Raw genomic sequence first — 17,907 nt, 5'->3', positions numbered from 1 at the left:
TTATGCGCCGAATTCCTTGACGTCGCTCTTCTTGCCCTGGAGGGCAAGGGGCACGATGCCACTGACGTGCATCTCGGGACCGTAGACGTGCATGTCCAGGCCAAGCTCGATACCGACGGACTTGATGTTCTTGAGACCCTCCTGGTAGTTGGGACCAGCACGGCGGACCCAGATCTGGACCTTGTGCTCGTTAAGGACGGGAGCGACCTCGCGGATGGCGCGGATAACACCCTTGAAGGTGCTGGCAACGTTAGTGAAGTTGGCAATACCACCACCGATGAAGAGGACCTTGCCCTCGGGGTGAGTAGGAGCACGCAGCATCAGGTCGAGGACGGTACGAGCGTAGTTGAAGGTTTGAGTCTCGGTAGGAGCGCCAGAGTACTCTCCGTAGTTAGCAAGCTCGCTAACGAAGCCAGCAGAGGCAATGGCGTCGGCGTAGACAACGGAAGCACCACCACCGGCAACGAGGGTCCAGACACGGCCGCTGGCGTTGAGGACAGTCAGCTTGAGGGAGGCACCGGTCTTGGCGTCCATGTCGGAGATGAACTTCTCCTCCTTGGTCAGCTCACGACCGAAGGGAGCAGGGAACTCCATTGGCGGGCCAGCGTCAATGTTGACCTTGCCATCGGTGGAGACGACGGCGGGGGTACCAAGAGCAGCAGGGCTGCGGGCAACAGCCCACTTGGTACCGCACTCGAACTCAGCAGTCTGGTCAAGCTTGGCAGCCAAATCGAGGAAGTGAACCTCGGCGGAGGTGGCATCGGCGTTGGGGATGACAACCAGGGGGTTGATCTCGAGGTAGGTGAACTGGCAGTCAACGTAGACGGCGTACAGGCGAGAGATGAAGTCAACCAGAACATTGTGGACACCCTTGGGGACCTTGCTCAGCAGGGTCGCGGCGATCTCCTCATTGGAGGGGTACTGCTTGAGGTTGACGGGAATCAACAGCTTCTCAGCCTTAGCATCGACATCACCGACATCGACACCACCTTCGTGAGTGAAGAGGATCCAGTCACCCTGAAATCAGATTGTTAGACTCTTTTGGCTCTTTCCACACCCGAGTTTGCGGGGAAAGCTTACCTCACGGACGGAGTTGATGTTAATGTAATATTCGGTCTCCTGGGGGTGGGGAACGAAAGGCTCAACCAGGAACTGACGAAGGACACCGGTGATGGTCTCAACCAGGACATCCTTGGTGGCACGAGCCTCAATCCACTCCCGGGCCTCAGTCCAGGTCTTGTTCAAGGCGAGCAGACCACTCTTACCCCGACGCTTGATCAATTGATCGGGTTTGGCAACGAACTTGGCTCCGGGGGTCAGAAGCCAAGGGTAAGAGATCTCAGCCTGGTCGAGGACATCCTTGACAGCCTTATCGTCGGGGAAGTAAAGGGAGGCGAGGCGAGCAGGAGGGTTGTGTGTTGTGGAAGGAGGGAGAGGGGGTGGCCTTGATCACCGGGGCGCGAGTGAGGTGATAGTTGAGGATGGCCTTGCCGTCGGCCTCGAGGATGGATTTGGCGGACATGATGTGTGTGGATGGAGGATTGAGGAAAGATGGGGGGAAAAAAAAGGCACAAGGGATATTTTGAGCTGAAGGTAAGAAGAAGGGGGAAAAGGTGAGAAATGGTCTGGAGTGTACGGCGTACACCTAAAAAAAAATTGTGCTGGAGATTACAGCGTACAACTCGGCAGGTCCCACTGTTGAGGGACAGGATCAGAACGGAAGATCAAAAAGAAGGTGGGGGGCCTTCGTTGGGAATTCTCCACAAAGTATCGGGTACTTCTGATGGCGCCACTGTTTGTACCTATTTCGAGGTACTCGCACCCCCGATACCGCTGGATGTTTGGATTTCTGTTGAGCGGTACCTAGGTTAGACCGCCAGAACAGGAGACGATCTGTACATTTTGGGAAGCATGATATTTCGTATTTCAAATGGGATGGTGAATCACATACCTAGTCTACCTAGGTAGATCCAGTATAGCTTCAGTACTGAATCTTGAACCGCCTGAAGACCTTCAATGTCAAAATTACCAAAATTACCGATGACAACAACCCTCAAATGCCGTCATGAACATCCCCCATATTGTACGGAGACCCCTCCGTACGGCTCCGGGGAGAAACAGGCACCAACCAAACGGGGTGGGTACAGTATCGCCGGTACCCGGTACTTCGCGGACTGCCAAGTGTTGAGCTGTGCGGATCCAGCGGTCTGGGACGAGCTGTACGGTGTATCTGCGAGTACTCCGAGTAATTCACCCCGCGGATTTTTCTCAACAGCTGCTTCTTTTGCCCCTTCTCATCCTCTCGATCCTCTTCTCCTATCTCATCTCCTTTTTCTCCTTTTTTCCTCATTATTTCGCATTGAGCGGCTTGTTTAACGCATAAAGTGAGTCTCTTCTGTTTTTTTTTCCTCTCTACTCTTATCCATTGCTCTTCCGCCCCTCCGATTTCCAACGGCCTTCTTTACAATTGCCGGCACATTGGATAATTGGCTCAGCATCCAACCCGCATGCTAATTACAACCTAGATTCATCATGCCCTCTACTACCCTCGCCCCCGGCGGCGTCCAGTCTGCCAACGATAACATCACCCGCTTCGCCCCTCCCAGCCGTGTCATCTCACCTCTCCAACACAGCCTTTTCCACAACAAGACACGATGCTTCGTGTAGTAAGTCATGGATCTCTGATTCCATGGTCATGGTTCCAGACTGACTAGAACAGTGGTATGCAACCCCGAGCCGTGCAGGGCATGCTCGACTTCGATTTCATCTGCAAGCGCTCGACTCCTTCCGTAGCGGGTATCATCTACACCTTCGGTGGTCAGTTCGTCAGCAAGATGTACTGGGGTACCAGCGAGACTCTCCTCCCCGTCTACCAGGATGTTGAGAAGGCCATGGCCAAGCACCCTGACGTTGACACCGTTGTCAACTTCGCCTCTTCCCGCTCCGTCTACACCTCCACCATGGAGTTGATGCAGAACCCCCAGATCCGCTCCATCGCCATTATTGCCGAGGGTGTGCCTGAGCGTGTATGTGCTTCGCTGTCCCCCGTGTTATTCTGGATATCATGCTAATTATCACCAAAGCGTGCTCGTGAGATTATGGTCACTGCCAAGGAGAAGGGTATCACTATCATCGGCCCTGCTACCGTCGGTGGTATCAAGCCCGGTGCGTACAAGATCGGTAACACTGGTGGTATGATGGACAACATTGTGGCCTCCAAGCTTTACCGCAAGGGTTCCGTTGGTTACGTCTCCAAGTCCGGTGGTATGTCCAACGAATTGAACAATATCATCTCTCAGAACACCGATGGTGTGTACGAGGGTGTTGCCATTGGTGGTGATCGTTACCCCGGTACCACCTTCATCGACCACTTGCTCCGTTACCAGGCCGAGCCCGAGTGCAAGATCCTTGTGCTGCTCGGAGAGGTCGGTGGTGTTGAGGAATACCGTGTGATCGAGGCTGTCAAGAACGGCACCATCACCAAGCCCATCGTTGCCTGGGCCATCGGAACTTGCGCCAGCTTGTTCAAGACCGAGGTTCAGTTCGGTCACGCCGGCGCCTCCGCCAACTCCGATCTCGAGACCGCCGTCACCAAGAACAAGGCCATGCGTGACGCTGGTATTCACGTTCCCGAGACCTTCGAGGACCTGCCCCAGCTCCTCAAGGCTGTCTACGATGCCGAGCTCAAGAAGGGCTCCATCGTCCCCGCCCCCGAGCCTGTTGTCCCCAAGATCCCCATCGACTACTCCTGGGCCCAGGAGCTCGGTCTCGTCCGTAAGCCCGCCGCCTTCATCTCCACTATCTCCGACGACCGTGGCCAGGAGCTTCTCTACGCCGGTATGCCCATCTCCGATGTCTTCAGAGAGGATATCGGCATTGGTGGTGTCATGTCTCTCCTGTGGTTCCGCCGCCGCCTGCCTCCTTATGCCAGCAAGTTCCTCGAGATGGTCCTGATGCTGACTGCCGATCACGGTCCCGCCGTTTCTGGTGCCATGAACACCATCATCACTACTCGTGCTGGCAAGGATCTTATCAGCGCTCTCGTGTCCGGTCTGCTCACCATCGGTTCGCGTTTCGGTGGTGCCCTGGACGGTGCTGCCGAGGAGTTCACCAAGGCTTTCGACAAGGGTCTGAGCCCTCGTGACTTCGTGGACACCATGCGCAAGGAGAACAAGCTTATCCCCGGTATCGGCCACAAGGTCAAGTCCCGCAACAACCCCGATCTCCGTGTCGAGCTTGTCAAGGAGTTCGTCAAGAAGCACTTCCCCAGCACCAAGCTGCTCGACTACGCTATCGCCGTTGAGACTGTGACCACTTCCAAGAAGGACAACCTGATCCTCAACGTCGACGGCTGTGTCGCTGTCTGCTTCGTTGACCTCCTCCGCAACTGCGGTGCTTTCTCCCCCGAGGAGTGCGAGGACTACATGCGTATGGGTGTTCTCAACGGTCTGTTCGTGCTCGGTCGTTCCATCGGTCTCATTGCCCACTACCTCGACCAGAAGCGCCTGCGCACCGGTCTCTACCGCCACCCTTGGGACGACATCACTTACCTCCTCCCCACCCTGCAGAAGGGCGGTGCCGAGGGCCGTGTCGAGGTCAACCTGTGATTTTGTTTGTGACTTTTTGCAGCGCCGTCCGCTGGCATATAATCCGTCCGTTGAAGGCGGTGGAGTTCGGATGGTTCATCCCTTGGTTTTTCTTTTCTTGTGTTTTCTGAGCAGTTATGTGTATCGATGTACTGCATCCATGTGGCATGACCAAGTGGACGGGTTGGCACCTAAAAAGGGTGCAACCCGGCTACGGATCTGATTTAATTCGTTTTACAGTAGATGACTAGACCTCTTTGGGGAATAATGAACGTGCTATTGCCGCATGATGTGTTTTCAATTTCAGTCTAAAATGTGTACGGAGTATATTTTAGGGTATATGGGTGGAACTCGCTCAAGTTCACTGAAGCCCCGCCCAATACAAAACGCTGTTCTTAATGCGAAAGTGATATGAAGGACCTTTCATTGAGAGCCAGCAGAGAATCAAAGCATTCGGAACCGATCCATACAACCCTCCCGAGAGCCTTCCTGAAGTCCAAAAGTTGTCTCCAAAGCTGAGCCACCCGATTAGGAAATATCCTTATCGCTTATCAATCGCAATCTTTTCCAGTCAACCTCAGCTTCAGGACTTTACGTTCTCTACGCAGCGCACGACAGTCATTCCAGTTGGCACATAATCTGGGCAATATAGGAGTACTGCTTCAATAGCTCCATTTTACAACCTCAATCCCAAGACACACCAGCATCAACATCATTCAACCGCACCACAACACCGCGTCAAAATGGTCCGTCTCAAGAGCCGCTACCTCCTCGTGGACATCCTCTACCCAGACCCATCAACCTGGCCCGCAGCTCCAATTTCAAAGCCTCACAACCCCCAACTAGCAATCCACTCCCCAACCTCCGACGCACTCACCCCAGGCTTCCTAGCCAAGATGATCCGCGAGTCCGTGGCAGAGCTATACGGCGATTGGGGCATTGGAAAGCTAGGCGGTGCATCAGCAGGCGGAATAACCAGTACGTGTGAATATAAAATCCAACCTCGCCTACTTTACAATCCTTGCCCGCAAGAACATCTACTAATTAATCCAAATAGTCAAATACCTTTCGCCCGCTACTTCCACTGCGATAGTCAAATGCCCTCGCGCAGCCTTCCGCCTCGTCTGGTCTGCGCTCACTTATATGTCCGGCGTGCCGGAACCTGCCAGTGGCTTGAAACGCTCGGGGACTGGCCGCGAGCGCGGGTGTGTGTTCCGAGTGATTCGGGTGTCTGGGACTATGCGCAAAGCGGAGGAGGAGGCTATTCGGCGCGCGAGGAGGGAGATTGTTAGGGTTAAGGATGCGGAGGAGAGGGGGGTTCTTGAGGGATTGGTTGGGGGTTCTGCTGTTGTTGAATCTGTTATGGATGAGAGTGAGGATGAGAGGATGGGTGATGATTGAGCGAACGAAGTTAGTGTTTTGATTGTACATTTTAATGAGATACCCCAAAGTTTTGGTTCAGGTTATGCATGTGTATTCCCGGCTATCGTACATTGATTATATCATATTCGACGTTCAAATTAGGTTACGGAGAGGTTGGAAGATCATTGCTTGCGGCGTACTTTCACGCCGCTGTCTGGCATCTCTCGCTTCCATTTCTCCAGTTCCTCGTCGTAAGCGTGTCCGTCATCTTCGTCGTCTCCGCCTACTGCACCAGTGGCCTCGACTTGGCTCGCTGCATTCCGTATACGAACCTCTTCTTCCAGATCTTTCTCTTCCTGCTCGTCGTATGCATCCTTCGCATCGACCCAGCGCTCCTGGATATCCCGAATATCCATTCCACCCATGCCCTCGCGAACAGCCACCTGCCAGACAGTATCATTCGCGCCCTCGGCGGGACCAAATGCATAGCCGGACGCACGGTCGATGGCGTGTAGCAGACTCATCATACTCTTCTTGTCTTCGACGGCCAGCGTTTCGAAGCCAACGAGTCCGAATTCCTCAATTAGATCAATAATGGTCTGGTTCAACGCGCTGAATTTCTCGTGTGAGAACCGCGAAGATTCGCTTCCTAGCTCCGGGAGTAGATATGACAGGTCTTGAACTTCTGTGTAAAAATCTAAATTGAAGGGCAGCGGGGCGTAGTTGGCGAGGTTGTCAATTTTGGTGAGGACGTTCAGGTGTGGGAGGTCGAGTTGGAGCATGGCGCGGAGGGAGAGGAGGAGGGCGGAGATGTACATTGAAGGTAGGGTCAGGGTATAGGAGTCGACCAGGTGGATGACAATCAACTGTTTCATGAAATATTTGATTAGATAACTGTGGTTTCACTGCGCCTGACAACAATGTGTATAGTCACTAACCCTGATGCCCATCTTCTGGATCTTGAAGAATATGTTTCGTAATGAGGAGTGGTGTGTGAAGAGCTCAACTTGGCCAGGGCAATCGAATAGAATATAATCGTCTGAAGATTTATCAAGATAGTCAGTAACTATCCGCACATAAGATGCTCGATAGACATACCACCAAGCTCTTTCAGGCCCTCTTCCAACCAGTCGAAGTTGTTTTCGAGCTCTTCGAGTGCATACAACACACCACCATTAGGACCCAGTTTGTCCTCCTCCATGATACCCTCTAGGGTAACGAGGTCACGTACGTCCAGCGCACATGGATAGGATGTCTTGTCGTTAGCGGGGTCAAGATTAACAACAGAGCATTTCCGGCCAATTGCGCCCAGGAACTGATGCATGCCGTTGCAGTACGTAGACTTGCCGGCACCTGGCGGACCAATAACCAGCTGGGCAAAGGGCATCTTGGCACTTGTCACTGAGATATGAGGCGTTATATGTCTGTACTGAGAATAAATGATGTCAAGCGGTTTGCTCTTTTTTTCTTATCGATGCGCGGGGAATCAAAGGGCGGTGACGATGGCAGAAAAGGCAACGGCCAAAGGCGCCGGGGAGCTTGCGAGTTGATCTCCTACAACTCCGCACAGCTCCCCCAAGATGGCTTCTCGTAAGTAGTCCCTCCATATTATGCTGTCTTGTCTTATTGAATCTGCTTCTAATATTCGATTATAGATCAATTTACCGTGGCGTCCCCTCCCACGGATGCTATCTCGGCGCTGAAGTTCTCCCCCGACCCCGACTCCACGCAGATCGTCGTATCGTCATGGGATAAGAATGTATACCTCTATGATCTACGCGATGAAAATGGCAAGGTTGGAGAGGGGAAGCTACTACAGAAGTTTGAGCACCGTGCGCCTGTGCTGGATGTCTGCTTCGGCGAAACCGAGAATGTGATCTACACAGCTGGACTGGACTGGGACGTCAGGAAGTAAGTTTACTCCCATTGGATCCTATCACTACCAATGCCATAATTTAGGTCCATAGATGATACTGACTACTAAATAAATAGGATTGACCTTAACACCGCCGAACAGACCGTGCTCAGCAGCCACGAAGCCGGTGTACGCCATGTCGTCTACAGCCGCGAGCATAACATCGTCATCTCCGCCTCATGGGATTCGACACTGCACATCCACATGCCCGATGCTGGCGCAAACCCCGACTCCCTTCCAATCATCGTCCCCCTCCCGTCGAAACCATTTTCGGTTTCTGCAACCGCCACCAAGTTAGTGGTCGCCATGGCGTCGCGCGCATTGCACATCTACGACCTCAAGGCACTCGCCCTTCTCACTGCACAAGCAGACAGCACATCACCTAACGGCAACCGAGTCGAGGTTGAGCCCTGGCAACGCCGCGAGAGTAGCTTGAAGTTCATGACCCGTTGCGTTGCTTGTATGCCCGATGACGCTGGCTATGCCTCATCCAGCATTGAGGGCCGTGTTGCCGTCGAGTGGTTCGACCCGTCGCCTGAGTCTCAGGCCCGCAAGTATGCTTTCAAGTGTCACCGTCAGACCGCTGAGGATGGCGTCGACGTCGTCTATCCTGTCAACGCATTGGCTTTCCACCCTGCCTTCGGCACCTTTGCCTCCGGTGGTGGTGATGGTGTTGTTGCTCTCTGGGACGGAATTTCCAAGCGCCGCATCCGCCAATATCAAAAGCACCAAACCAGTGTCTCAGCTGTGGCGTTCAGTGGCAATGGCCGCCATCTGGCAGTCGCGGTCAGCCCTGGATTCGAAAACGGCCATGACGAGGTCCCAGAAGGCTCCGTCAAAATTTATGTACGGGAGCTGGGCGAGACGGAGGCCAAGGGCAAGGGCGCGAGATAAATCCAGGCCACCCAAGTCTTTTCCTTGATCCTACTCCACTTGAAACGAAGCGTTCGCCCAATCTTGATACCACAATCCAAATCTGATAAAACAATTGCAAAAGAAGAAAAAAAAAACAATCACAAGCTTTTGCCAGTTCACATACATACTGGTATCATCTATGTTATACGTAGTCTCATATAGTCCCCTCCAACTCCAACCACTCAGCCTCTCAGTCCAGATATTTACTCGGCCTTGCGGACAGCGACTGACCCATCAGCCATACCGAAGTAGGCCGCAACGGGTCGCTGACCACCAATACCGCCGGCAGCAGTAGCTTGAGGTCCGGTCAAACCACTGAAGATACCGACCTCAAGAACACCCGAGATCTCATTGATCTTACGAGCCAACACCTCAACCGCCCACACACCATCCTCGCCGTTCCCGCTCTGGCCAGCCTCAATATCAGCCTTGATCAACAAGGGCTTGAAGGGAGCATCAATGAGGAAGAAGCCCTGATCGGTCTTGAGAGGACCCTCCTTGGCAGTTGCAGAGGGGCGGATGGCGGGGTTGATACTGCCAAGCTCCTTCAGCTTGGTGATAACGCGGTGGGCAGCGATCGGAGCGACCTCGATGGGGATCGATTTCCAGTTTGTGAGGAGACGGGGTTGAAGCTTGCGGTGGTCTAATAGTGCGATCATGAGTCAGTAAATATGTTGTGGTTGCGAACAATAGAAAAGTTAAAAAGAGCGTCCGCTCTACTTCCGCTAACCCGAATAACTACAATCGAGCAAAATGAAAGATCATATCCGATCAGATCAACTCACCTGCAACACAGATAAACTCCTTCGCCTGCATGGCGACGATCTTCTCCTGGAACAAGCATGCACCGCCGCCCTTGATGCAGTTCATATCCTCGTCAACCTCGTCCGCGCCGTCGAAGGCCACGTCGAGAATAGTGCCCTGGGGGATGGCATCGAATTCCACAGCAGTGAATCCCGCATTGATAATCACCTGCTTGGACTGGTAACCAGTGGGGATGTACTTGGTGGCAGAAGTGTCAACGCCGAGGGCCTTGATCGCCTCGACGACGTACACGATCGTTGTACCACTGCCAATACCGACCCAGCGGGCATCCTTGGGGTAGTGCTTGTCAACGGCGACCTTGGCGGCAGCGCGCTTAGCTTCTTCGAGGGCGGACATGGTGGATTGAAGTCTGAGACTTTGGGTGCGAGAAAGTGTGGGGAGGGTGAGTCGACGGCAAAGAAAAGAGGGGAGATCAAACGGGCTGAGTGGACCATGGATCCCCGTTGGAGACTCTTTTGCTTCTTTTGCTGACTGGCGCTGCGAGAAATGAACAATAAAGATCAGATCTCACAATAAAATAAAATAGTTCTGCACTATAACGTCACAGTTGTGGGGTTTGGTACTGTGGCAATTGAGCGGTGGCACTTTGATCGATGACAGTGGCCATGTCGATTGTCCATAGACATCCTACCGGCTTATACTTGGGGATAACCAGAAATTGTCTTATAAAACCCAATATTGTGTGAAATTCTACGTCAAATCTCCAAACTAATGACTTACAGCGACTTAACCCTTCAGCTTAGGAGTGCAACAAGACCAAAAGAACAACCTCAATCTCACAAGCAAGCGTGGTGCCTCGGCCTCTCGCCAAGCAAACCCGCTTATAAGAGGCACAGCATTGGCCACGAGTTCACTTGCTCCGTATACCCACCTCATCTCGGTGTCAGGTCTCCATGGATATGTCAATCTCGACTTCAGCATGCCTGCTACTAGGCTCACTGCCCTTACTGGTCTTCTCAGAATGGAAATCCAGATCACACATCGGCACGGGGGTATTCAAAATGCTCTCTTCGGCTGCATTCCTTAGCAGCCCATTACTCCTCCCATCCACAGAATGGTCAGACTATTGCCGCCTCATCACCATCGGCCTTAGCTTCTCCCTAATCGGTGACTTCTGTCTCATTCCTTCGCGACGTGAATTCCATGGCCTGGACAGCAAAACCCCAACTGGCAAACCAGAAGCGCAAGGGAAAGTATCGATATCGTTCCAACTCGGTATCGTCGCCTTTGCGGCAGCTCATATAGCCTATACTATGGCCTTCCTACAGGAGTCCCACGAAATCTCCTGGCCGACTTTTGCCGCTACGCTCGTGGGCACTCTAGGCGCTGCAAAATGGTTAGGTGTTATATATCCACCGCCGACTTTCTCACTTCAGACCAATGTATTGGATCTTGGTATTGCTCCGGATATGAAGCCTTTGGTTTCGGTTTATGCGCTTATCATCGGCGTGATGTTTGCTGCTGCTACGTCCACGTCCCCGGTTGTCCCTGCCGACTGGTTGCATTCGCGAGGCCTGGGAGCTGTGATGTTTGTCGTAAGCGACCTTTTTGTTGCGAAGAATGCGTTCGGGAAATCGTCGGCGGCGAGGAACCGTGGGTGTCTCAGCATTTTTGTGGGTTATGCGCTTTATTTCTGGGCGCAAATGGTGATCGCTGGAACAGTGGTGGCCTAATGGTGTGCATTGGCCTACACTGAGCCGGGAAATATTCTATTGGGATATCCAAGGCATGACGGATCATTATCACCAGTTTGGGTTCTTTATTTGATTTGTGAATAATTCCGAGGAGATCCGAGGTCAGCTCCATTGTTTATGTGCGTGCACCCCCCTACACATATGGTTTGAGGCTTTGACCATTGCCAAATGCAACGATGGGAAGCGACAACAACGCACGTATTTGAATTATCTAAGAGTGGAGAGTCACAGCCGGGGCCATTTATTGTACATAGCTCGCCTAATTGAATTTCAAGTTACTGGCTAAGCTAATGGCTGTCTCGTACCCCGAAGAGCCCAATATCAGTGGTTTACTCAATCCCTTCACACCTGGGGAGAATCCCAGCTCAACAGCTAGGTAGGAGTATCGGAACCCGTTGCTGGCTATCAAAAACCTTGTTCACTGCAGACTTTCTTGACAGCTGGTATCAGTTCATCTGCAATCCATTAGCTTGGGAATTCCTCATTCAGAATACAAAGGATCATACTCAGAGCAGTTCTCACGCCACATTTCTGCAGGACACACTCTTTGCCAGCCTTTTGCACTACATCTGAAACCATGCAAATGCAGCGGAAGTCATCAATGCCACAGCTGGTTTGTTCTCTGACGGCATGGTCCATACAGTCAAGTGCGCAGTTGGGAATTTGGGACCGGGGTGAGAGCGCGCCGTGTGCACAGGCAGCGAAGGCAAGGGTGAGAACGGCAAGCTTCATTTTGAGATGGAGGGAATTCCTTGTATCGATCTTTGAAAGGGACCGGGTGCCACGAGGAGGAGTGAGCTCGATGGAAGCTGGACTTAGGGCATTGGATGGTATAAGTATTTGGTTCACTAGACCCTACCGGTTTGGCCAAGGTGTTCTCTCTTTCTTAGCCTGCCTTTCAGATGTAAGATCTATGGTGAACAATATAGCGTGCCTTAATATTGTTCTTTTGGCGCAAACTCCAAACCGAGTGGTGTTGATCCCTGTCGGTCTCGTTTCAACCTCGTTGTTCATAATCAGGATGCGCTATAGATTTGAAATCGAGCCCTCCATAGTCCCCTGCATCAGCTGGAAGTGGGTCAAATCCAAGCTCTTATCATTGGCAATGTCTTGAGCTAGCATGAAGCGGACAAAAGAATAGTTCCCTGCACATACTTATACTCCCTGGTAGCCTCTTTGCTAGGACTGTCAAAGGATTGGGTCATTTTGCCACTTGAATTCCAACAAGCCGTCAGCTTTTTGCGGCTTTCATAAAGAAAAGCAATTTTATTCGTGGTAAATTGCCTAAAGGATTGTCAAAAGGGTAAGAGAGGTTCCAAGTAAAGATGCATGTATGGAGGCTCTCGTTGACGCCTTGATTATCAGGCCCCAATATGCGCTTACTAAAAATAGTTGCGCATCAACAAGTCAACATCCACTGCTCCATCAATCGAGCTCTTACGTGATTGGAGAACAAAAAGCATAAACACAAGTATCCCAGGTAATCACACTGGTAGTGGTCTGAGTCTCATTCGAAACAAAGCCCTACGACCTCCCCCGCATTACTTGATATCCACCATGACGGATGCCTTCCCCGCCGCCCTGACTGGGCCAACCTCCAAGGAGCGCAAATATGATCGTCAGCTCCGCTTGTGGGCGGCAACTGGCCAGCAAGCACTTGAAGATTCCCACGTTCTGTTGGTGAACTCTGATGGTCCTCTCGGTCAATACAACACTGGCGTCGCGGGTGTTGCGGGCGTTGAAACGCTCAAGAACCTCGTACTGCCTGGAATTGGTGGATTCACCATCGTCGACCCAGCAAAGGTCACTGAGTCAGATCTAGGTGTGAACTTCTTTCTGGAAGAAGAGTCATTGGGCAAGTCTCGCGCTGAGGAAACCTGCCGGCTATTGAAAGAACTGAACCCCGATGTGCAGGGATCTTACTATTCCAAGGTGTGAATGTCCGAGCCTCCAAAAACAGACGACCTTATATTGACTTCTGAAATAGCGCATTGAGGAGTTGCTCGTAGACCCTGGCTTCTTGCCCAAGCACAAGCTGGTGATCATTTCTGGTCCAATTAGACGCTCGACCCTGGTACCTCTGACCCAGGAAGCAAAGCATCTGGGTATCCCTGTGTTGTACCTGCATTCAGTTGGATTCTTCTCAACCTTCTCGGTGCAATTAGCGGCAGAGTTCCCCATTGTTGAGACACACCCGGACCCAGAGTCAACCCAGGACCTGCGTCTGCTCAACCCCTGGCCTGAGCTTGTCGCCGCCGCAGCCAAGCTGGACAATCTGGAAACACTGGATGATCATCAACATGGTCATGTGCCCTATATTCTTCTCCTGCTTCGATTCCTGGAGCAATGGGAACAATCCCACAAGGGCAACGCACCAAGCAACTACAAAGAGAAAACCGAGTTCAGGGAATTTGTGCGGTCCCAGACGCGGACTTCTAACCCAGAAGGAGGCGAGGAGAACTTCGATGAAGCAGTCGCTGCTGTGCTCAAGACAATCTCACCTTTCAGTCTACGCAGCTCGATTCGCGAGATCTTCGAGATGAACGAGTGCCAGCAACTGTCTGCGAAATCGCAAGACTTCTGGCTCATTGCTTCAGCCATTAAAGCCTTCCATGTCTCTCACAGCGTCTTGCCTCTCCCAGGCTCCCTACCAGACATGAAAGCCCAGTCGGCAGACTACGTCTCACTCCAAAACATCTACAAAGCCAAAGCACGAAAGGACGTGGAAGAGGTGACAGCCACAGTGCGCCGGCTAGAAACCCAACTCGGACGCCAAGCATCCGCAATCCCAGATCGGGACATCGAAGTATTCTGCAAGAACGCAGCACACATCAAGGTCGTGCGAGGTCGCGATATCCCACAGATCAGCATCGACAGCGACGCCTCAACACTAAACACTATCCGCAACCAGCTCAGCATGCCCGACTCCCTGATCCCGATATTCATCGCAACCCAGATCCTCGACTCGGTCGTGGACGAAATCCAATCGAGCAACCAGGAAGAAGAGCGGTCTGTTAACGATGAGGGGTTGTGGAACAGCCACACAGAACGCATCCTTGCTCTGCTGACCGGAGCGGATGGGTCCGCCGTTGACCCGGAGGCGCGCGCGCAGATTGCCAAGGCAATCAAGGAGCTGCGTCGTGCTGAGGGTGGCGAGTTGCATAATATTTCTTCGTTGACGGGCGGTTTGGTTGCGCAGGAAGCGCTGAAGGTTATTACTAGGCAGTATGGACCGCTTGATAATACTTGCGTCTTTGATGGGGCGAGAAGTAGAAGTGAGATGTATAGGTTGTGAGTGAAGGCTGGTCTTTGCTATGAACCTTTTGCATGCTTGCATTACACGGGAATCGGGATAATCATCAGATCCATGAGGACCTTACTCAGAGCATGTTATGATTTATGATTCTGTGATATTTGTGCTTTGTAGACTCCGGTCTGGAGAGATACCTAGCTATGTAAATGTCCCGTTCATGAGGAAATGGTCTAATATAGTAGTCGTACCTGAGTACATGCTGTGGGCTGTTCCATCACTGAAAATTCTAGAGCAGTCTCAGGTTATGGGGGCTATGTAGACTGACACTCAAATGTGTGTAGCCAGAGCACGCCCCCAACAAGATGCGAGTGGCGTTTGTTCAAGCCGGTGACAGGTGTAGACATGCTTGCGAGAAGACCCGTAATTGCTCGAAGCATTACGCAGAGCGTCTCAGCCCCCGAGATGACCTAGCACCGAGCATAGATGATATGGCATGGACATCCTCGCCCGAATCCATACTCGGTGCTCAATCCTTCTGAAACAAAGACGGGACGTCGAATTCACTTTTGGATGGGTTTTCCAGCAAGGGGCCGTATTCGTCCAAGGAATCGATAGATAATCGAGTATCTCAGCGCTTTCTCGACTTTTGGTTACGGTTCCGCTTGAAACCCTGAGGACCACCCTTATTCTCATAGAGCTTCTCCTTCCCGAACGCCGAATCGGCCACTCGCAAGTAACTTACGACACCCTGGTCGACGACAGCCATGATCACATTGCGATATCCATGACGCAATCTCATGTACATCATGCGGTCCATTTTCTCTCCGCGTGGGGGATCAAGTGGTGTGCTTTCGAGCAATAAGCCGAGTTGCGTCAGTGTGGGCATGGTGGTTTGATCTCGTGTGCTGACAACCGCGATGCGGAACTCTGGGGGTGGTGGCGCGGACTTTTTAAATGGGGTCGAAGGCTTGTAGACGTGGAATACAACGCGGAAGGGTGGGGTGGTGTCTAGGGGATGTCTTTCGGTCGCTGTGACTGGGTCATACCAAGGGATTATAGCGAGCTTGCGGTATACATCCACTAAAGCGATTTTGTTAGCAAAAGGACCAAAAGCCATATTCGTAGATATGGGAGAGTCACTCACTATAATGACGTTGAATGCCAGTGCCAATGATAGGGCCAGTCGCCGTAGAGGCCGTCGAATGAGGGTCATGGATCCATTTGAACAGTGACGCAAGCATACCAGCCAGACCGGGGCCATGAAGCTTAGATGGTGCTGTTTCAGTAGCATCTGGGGCATCAGACTCCTCCTTGATGTCATCGCACCATCCAGGAGCTCGGATGAGCGTATAGCCCAGACGCTTGAGACCAGTGTAAACGGAGTATCTCTCAAGTGTCAGACCACCCCGACCCATGAAGCATGCATATGCAGCCTGTAGACTCATAGGGATGGAGAGGTCTTCCTGGTCTGGGCTTGCAGCGGACCCAGACGGGCTAGGCCATCTAATATCTAGACTGCCTCTCTCGATAAGATACAAGGCTTCCTCGGGGAGCAGCCAGATACGGCTCTTTGAATCTGCTTGGCCCATTGCCTTGAATAGCTGGCCCTTCGGGTTCGGCACGTAAACGCATGCATCGGGGGAGATCCTAGCAGACCTTGGCGCAGGCCTCGCGGGTCCCGGGGTGGATTCTGAGCTCTTTGCATCTTCTGCGGCAGATTTTGGTGTCTGAAGGTCGGCTGGAGCGACATATCCTTCCGGTGCGTAGAAAGCTATGACGCGATTCTTGGGAGTATGGATGCGGGGGTATGAGAGGGCATTGTGCATGGCCTCTCGTGAAGCGGAGAGTACATCGGCTTGGTGCTCTGTCGGGTTGGGTTCGAAGTCTTTCTCTCCGCGGCGCGGGATGTTGGGGGCTGACTCGGCATAGCTGCGGAAAAATTACAGGTAAGCAATGGTCATTTAGCGGGCAATTGAGGCCATTGGGGTGTTCGCCATGTCAAACAGCTCGTGCTCTCGTACAAATTCTGGTTGTTCAGGAAGCGAAAATCCTGTGTCTCATCAGACAAGTCGACCTCGGGAGGTGGTGCGGCATTAGAAGGGGCGAGAATAACATCCTCATCTACGTCCGCCATAGTGAATATTGTTTAGAAAATAAATGAGAGGCTGGAATTTCGCAGTCCCGGGGAGTCAGAGGGGAGAAAAGATGCGCTTATCGATAAGCGACGGTTTTTGGCCGGCAGAATGTTGAGCTCCACGTTCTGGGGTCAATCCCTAAGCTCCCCAAGTTTCATTCCAATTCATGACCGTTATGATAAGGCATTCTAGCAGCAATTACTTACACTCACCATCGACGATTATTCTTTGGGCATACGGGAGTGCCACAGCATGAGAAATCTATCCACGATTAGGAGTTGATCAAGGCATTACTTACTTAGGCACCTAGGTAGTATGCAGTGCATACTAGGCACTGCAGCTGGGCACATAATGTCTCCAGGAAAGTCCAGCTTATATCTACTGTCTGGATGACTTCGTAAGTCATTAAGATATTTTTTGATTTTTAAAAGTATATCACATAGACAATAACGCACTCTTGGAGAGTTGGGAATGCTTAAGTGCAATCAAGCTACGGAGTTGTTTACAAAAACATAAAGAGAAGAAGAGGAAATATGTTATTCAAACCATGTATTGATAGAAGACTTGCTTGGTTTCACCACGATGGCTACTCATCCTGATCACCACGTAGAGGTGCAAGTCATGATCAGGTGTTGCATACAGGCCCCATGCAACTGGGTCAGACTCCTAAAGCGCAAGGTGTAATGAAGGAATGGGGTCAAGGATCGGAGGAGGACAAGGATAACCAGGAAGAAGGACCGTATCCACGCTCAAAGAACCTTGGAAGTGTCCGTGAACTAAGGCGCGCTTCGTGTCGAGACCAACCCCTTTGAGATCCCTATCCCCTAGGGGAAAAAGTGGGAAACCCTCAGATTGCTCTTCATTTGGGGCCGGGCAAGTTAGTGGCGGGCAGTGAAGGAGTGGGGTCAAGGCTTGGAGAGGTAACAGTGGAATCCGCAGGCAGGACGGGCTGTATCCGCAGCGGCCGAAAGAGTGTCTTCCCCGTGTGTTGAACACAAGGCGCATGTTTCAGCACGTGTCTCCTTGGCATGCTTCGTGACTAACCTTTCCTGCGGCACATCAACAGTCCCTAGAAGGATACAAAGTGGGAAACATCCTCAGAGAGCACTCGTCATAGGCGCCAGGCAGATAAGTGACCGGAGGAATTAGGTATGGGCAGAAAGATGAGAAAGGAAAGGAAGGGGGACGGGAATACATGCAAAAAGCGGAGTGGAGGGCAGGG

General features: G+C 52.1%; 10 protein-coding genes across 10 annotated transcripts; 5 read left to right on the top strand and 5 right to left on the bottom strand.

The window, feature by feature from the left end:
• aclA (putative ATP citrate lyase subunit (Acl)) lies at positions 1-1,522 on the bottom strand (the record flags this gene model as incomplete). Its single annotated transcript, XM_057175965.1, has 3 exons — positions 1-1,017; positions 1,081-1,368; positions 1,454-1,522. 3 exons carry the CDS (start codon positions 1,520-1,522, stop codon positions 1-3), a joined length of 1,374 nt encoding a protein of 457 aa, XP_057033012.1.
• A 1,010-nt stretch (positions 1,523-2,532) lies between these two features.
• Positions 2,533-4,607, top strand: N7457_004919 (uncharacterized protein; the record flags this gene model as incomplete). The annotated part of the gene is made up of 3 exons (XM_057175964.1): positions 2,533-2,666; positions 2,720-3,026; positions 3,084-4,607. The coding sequence occupies 3 exons, from the start codon at positions 2,533-2,535 to the stop codon at positions 4,605-4,607; spliced, it is 1,965 nt and encodes a 654-aa protein (XP_057033011.1).
• A 722-nt stretch (positions 4,608-5,329) lies between these two features.
• N7457_004918 (Rpp14/Pop5 family protein) lies at positions 5,330-5,987 on the top strand (the record flags this gene model as incomplete). The annotated part of the gene is made up of 2 exons (XM_057175963.1): positions 5,330-5,564; positions 5,644-5,987. The coding sequence occupies 2 exons, from the start codon at positions 5,330-5,332 to the stop codon at positions 5,985-5,987; spliced, it is 579 nt and encodes a 192-aa protein (XP_057033010.1).
• Positions 5,988-6,130: 143 nt separating this feature from the next.
• N7457_004917 (GTPase GPN2) lies at positions 6,131-7,335 on the bottom strand (the record flags this gene model as incomplete). The annotated part of the gene is made up of 3 exons (XM_057175962.1): positions 6,131-6,814; positions 6,887-6,987; positions 7,047-7,335. 3 exons carry the CDS (start codon positions 7,333-7,335, stop codon positions 6,131-6,133), a joined length of 1,074 nt encoding a protein of 357 aa, XP_057033009.1.
• Positions 7,336-7,528: 193 nt separating this feature from the next.
• Positions 7,529-8,757, top strand: N7457_004916 (WD40 repeat domain-containing protein; the record flags this gene model as incomplete). Its single annotated transcript, XM_057175961.1, has 3 exons — positions 7,529-7,538; positions 7,604-7,859; positions 7,941-8,757. 3 exons carry the CDS (start codon positions 7,529-7,531, stop codon positions 8,755-8,757), a joined length of 1,083 nt encoding a protein of 360 aa, XP_057033008.1.
• A 224-nt stretch (positions 8,758-8,981) lies between these two features.
• N7457_004915 (ribose-5-phosphate isomerase RKI1) lies at positions 8,982-9,939 on the bottom strand (the record flags this gene model as incomplete). The annotated part of the gene is made up of 2 exons (XM_057175960.1): positions 8,982-9,421; positions 9,564-9,939. The coding sequence occupies 2 exons, from the start codon at positions 9,937-9,939 to the stop codon at positions 8,982-8,984; spliced, it is 816 nt and encodes a 271-aa protein (XP_057033007.1).
• Positions 9,940-10,604: 665 nt separating this feature from the next.
• N7457_004914 (lysoplasmalogenase) lies at positions 10,605-11,276 on the top strand (the record flags this gene model as incomplete). The annotated part of the gene is made up of 1 exon (XM_057175959.1): positions 10,605-11,276. One exon carries the CDS (start codon positions 10,605-10,607, stop codon positions 11,274-11,276), a length of 672 nt encoding a protein of 223 aa, XP_057033006.1.
• Positions 11,277-11,762: 486 nt separating this feature from the next.
• On the bottom strand, positions 11,763-12,029 carry N7457_004913 (CFEM domain-containing protein; the record flags this gene model as incomplete). The annotated part of the gene is made up of 1 exon (XM_057175958.1): positions 11,763-12,029. One exon carries the CDS (start codon positions 12,027-12,029, stop codon positions 11,763-11,765), a length of 267 nt encoding a protein of 88 aa, XP_057033005.1.
• Positions 12,030-12,854: 825 nt separating this feature from the next.
• N7457_004912 (NEDD8-activating enzyme E1 regulatory subunit) lies at positions 12,855-14,592 on the top strand (the record flags this gene model as incomplete). Its single annotated transcript, XM_057175957.1, has 2 exons — positions 12,855-13,229; positions 13,285-14,592. 2 exons carry the CDS (start codon positions 12,855-12,857, stop codon positions 14,590-14,592), a joined length of 1,683 nt encoding a protein of 560 aa, XP_057033004.1.
• Positions 14,593-15,178: 586 nt separating this feature from the next.
• N7457_004911 (tRNA-splicing endonuclease subunit SEN54 family protein) lies at positions 15,179-16,684 on the bottom strand (the record flags this gene model as incomplete). Its single annotated transcript, XM_057175956.1, has 3 exons — positions 15,179-15,630; positions 15,695-16,479; positions 16,572-16,684. 3 exons carry the CDS (start codon positions 16,682-16,684, stop codon positions 15,179-15,181), a joined length of 1,350 nt encoding a protein of 449 aa, XP_057033003.1.
• Positions 16,685-17,907: the final 1,223 nt, after the last annotated feature.

The sequence above is a fragment of the Penicillium paradoxum genome (genome assembly GCF_028828445.1).
Source record: "Penicillium paradoxum strain IBT 22861 chromosome Unknown utg000004l_segment0_segment0, whole genome shotgun sequence".
NCBI classification, from domain to species: Eukaryota; Fungi; Ascomycota; class Eurotiomycetes; order Eurotiales; family Aspergillaceae; genus Penicillium; species Penicillium paradoxum.
This window is presented reverse-complemented; position numbering and strand designations above follow the sequence as displayed.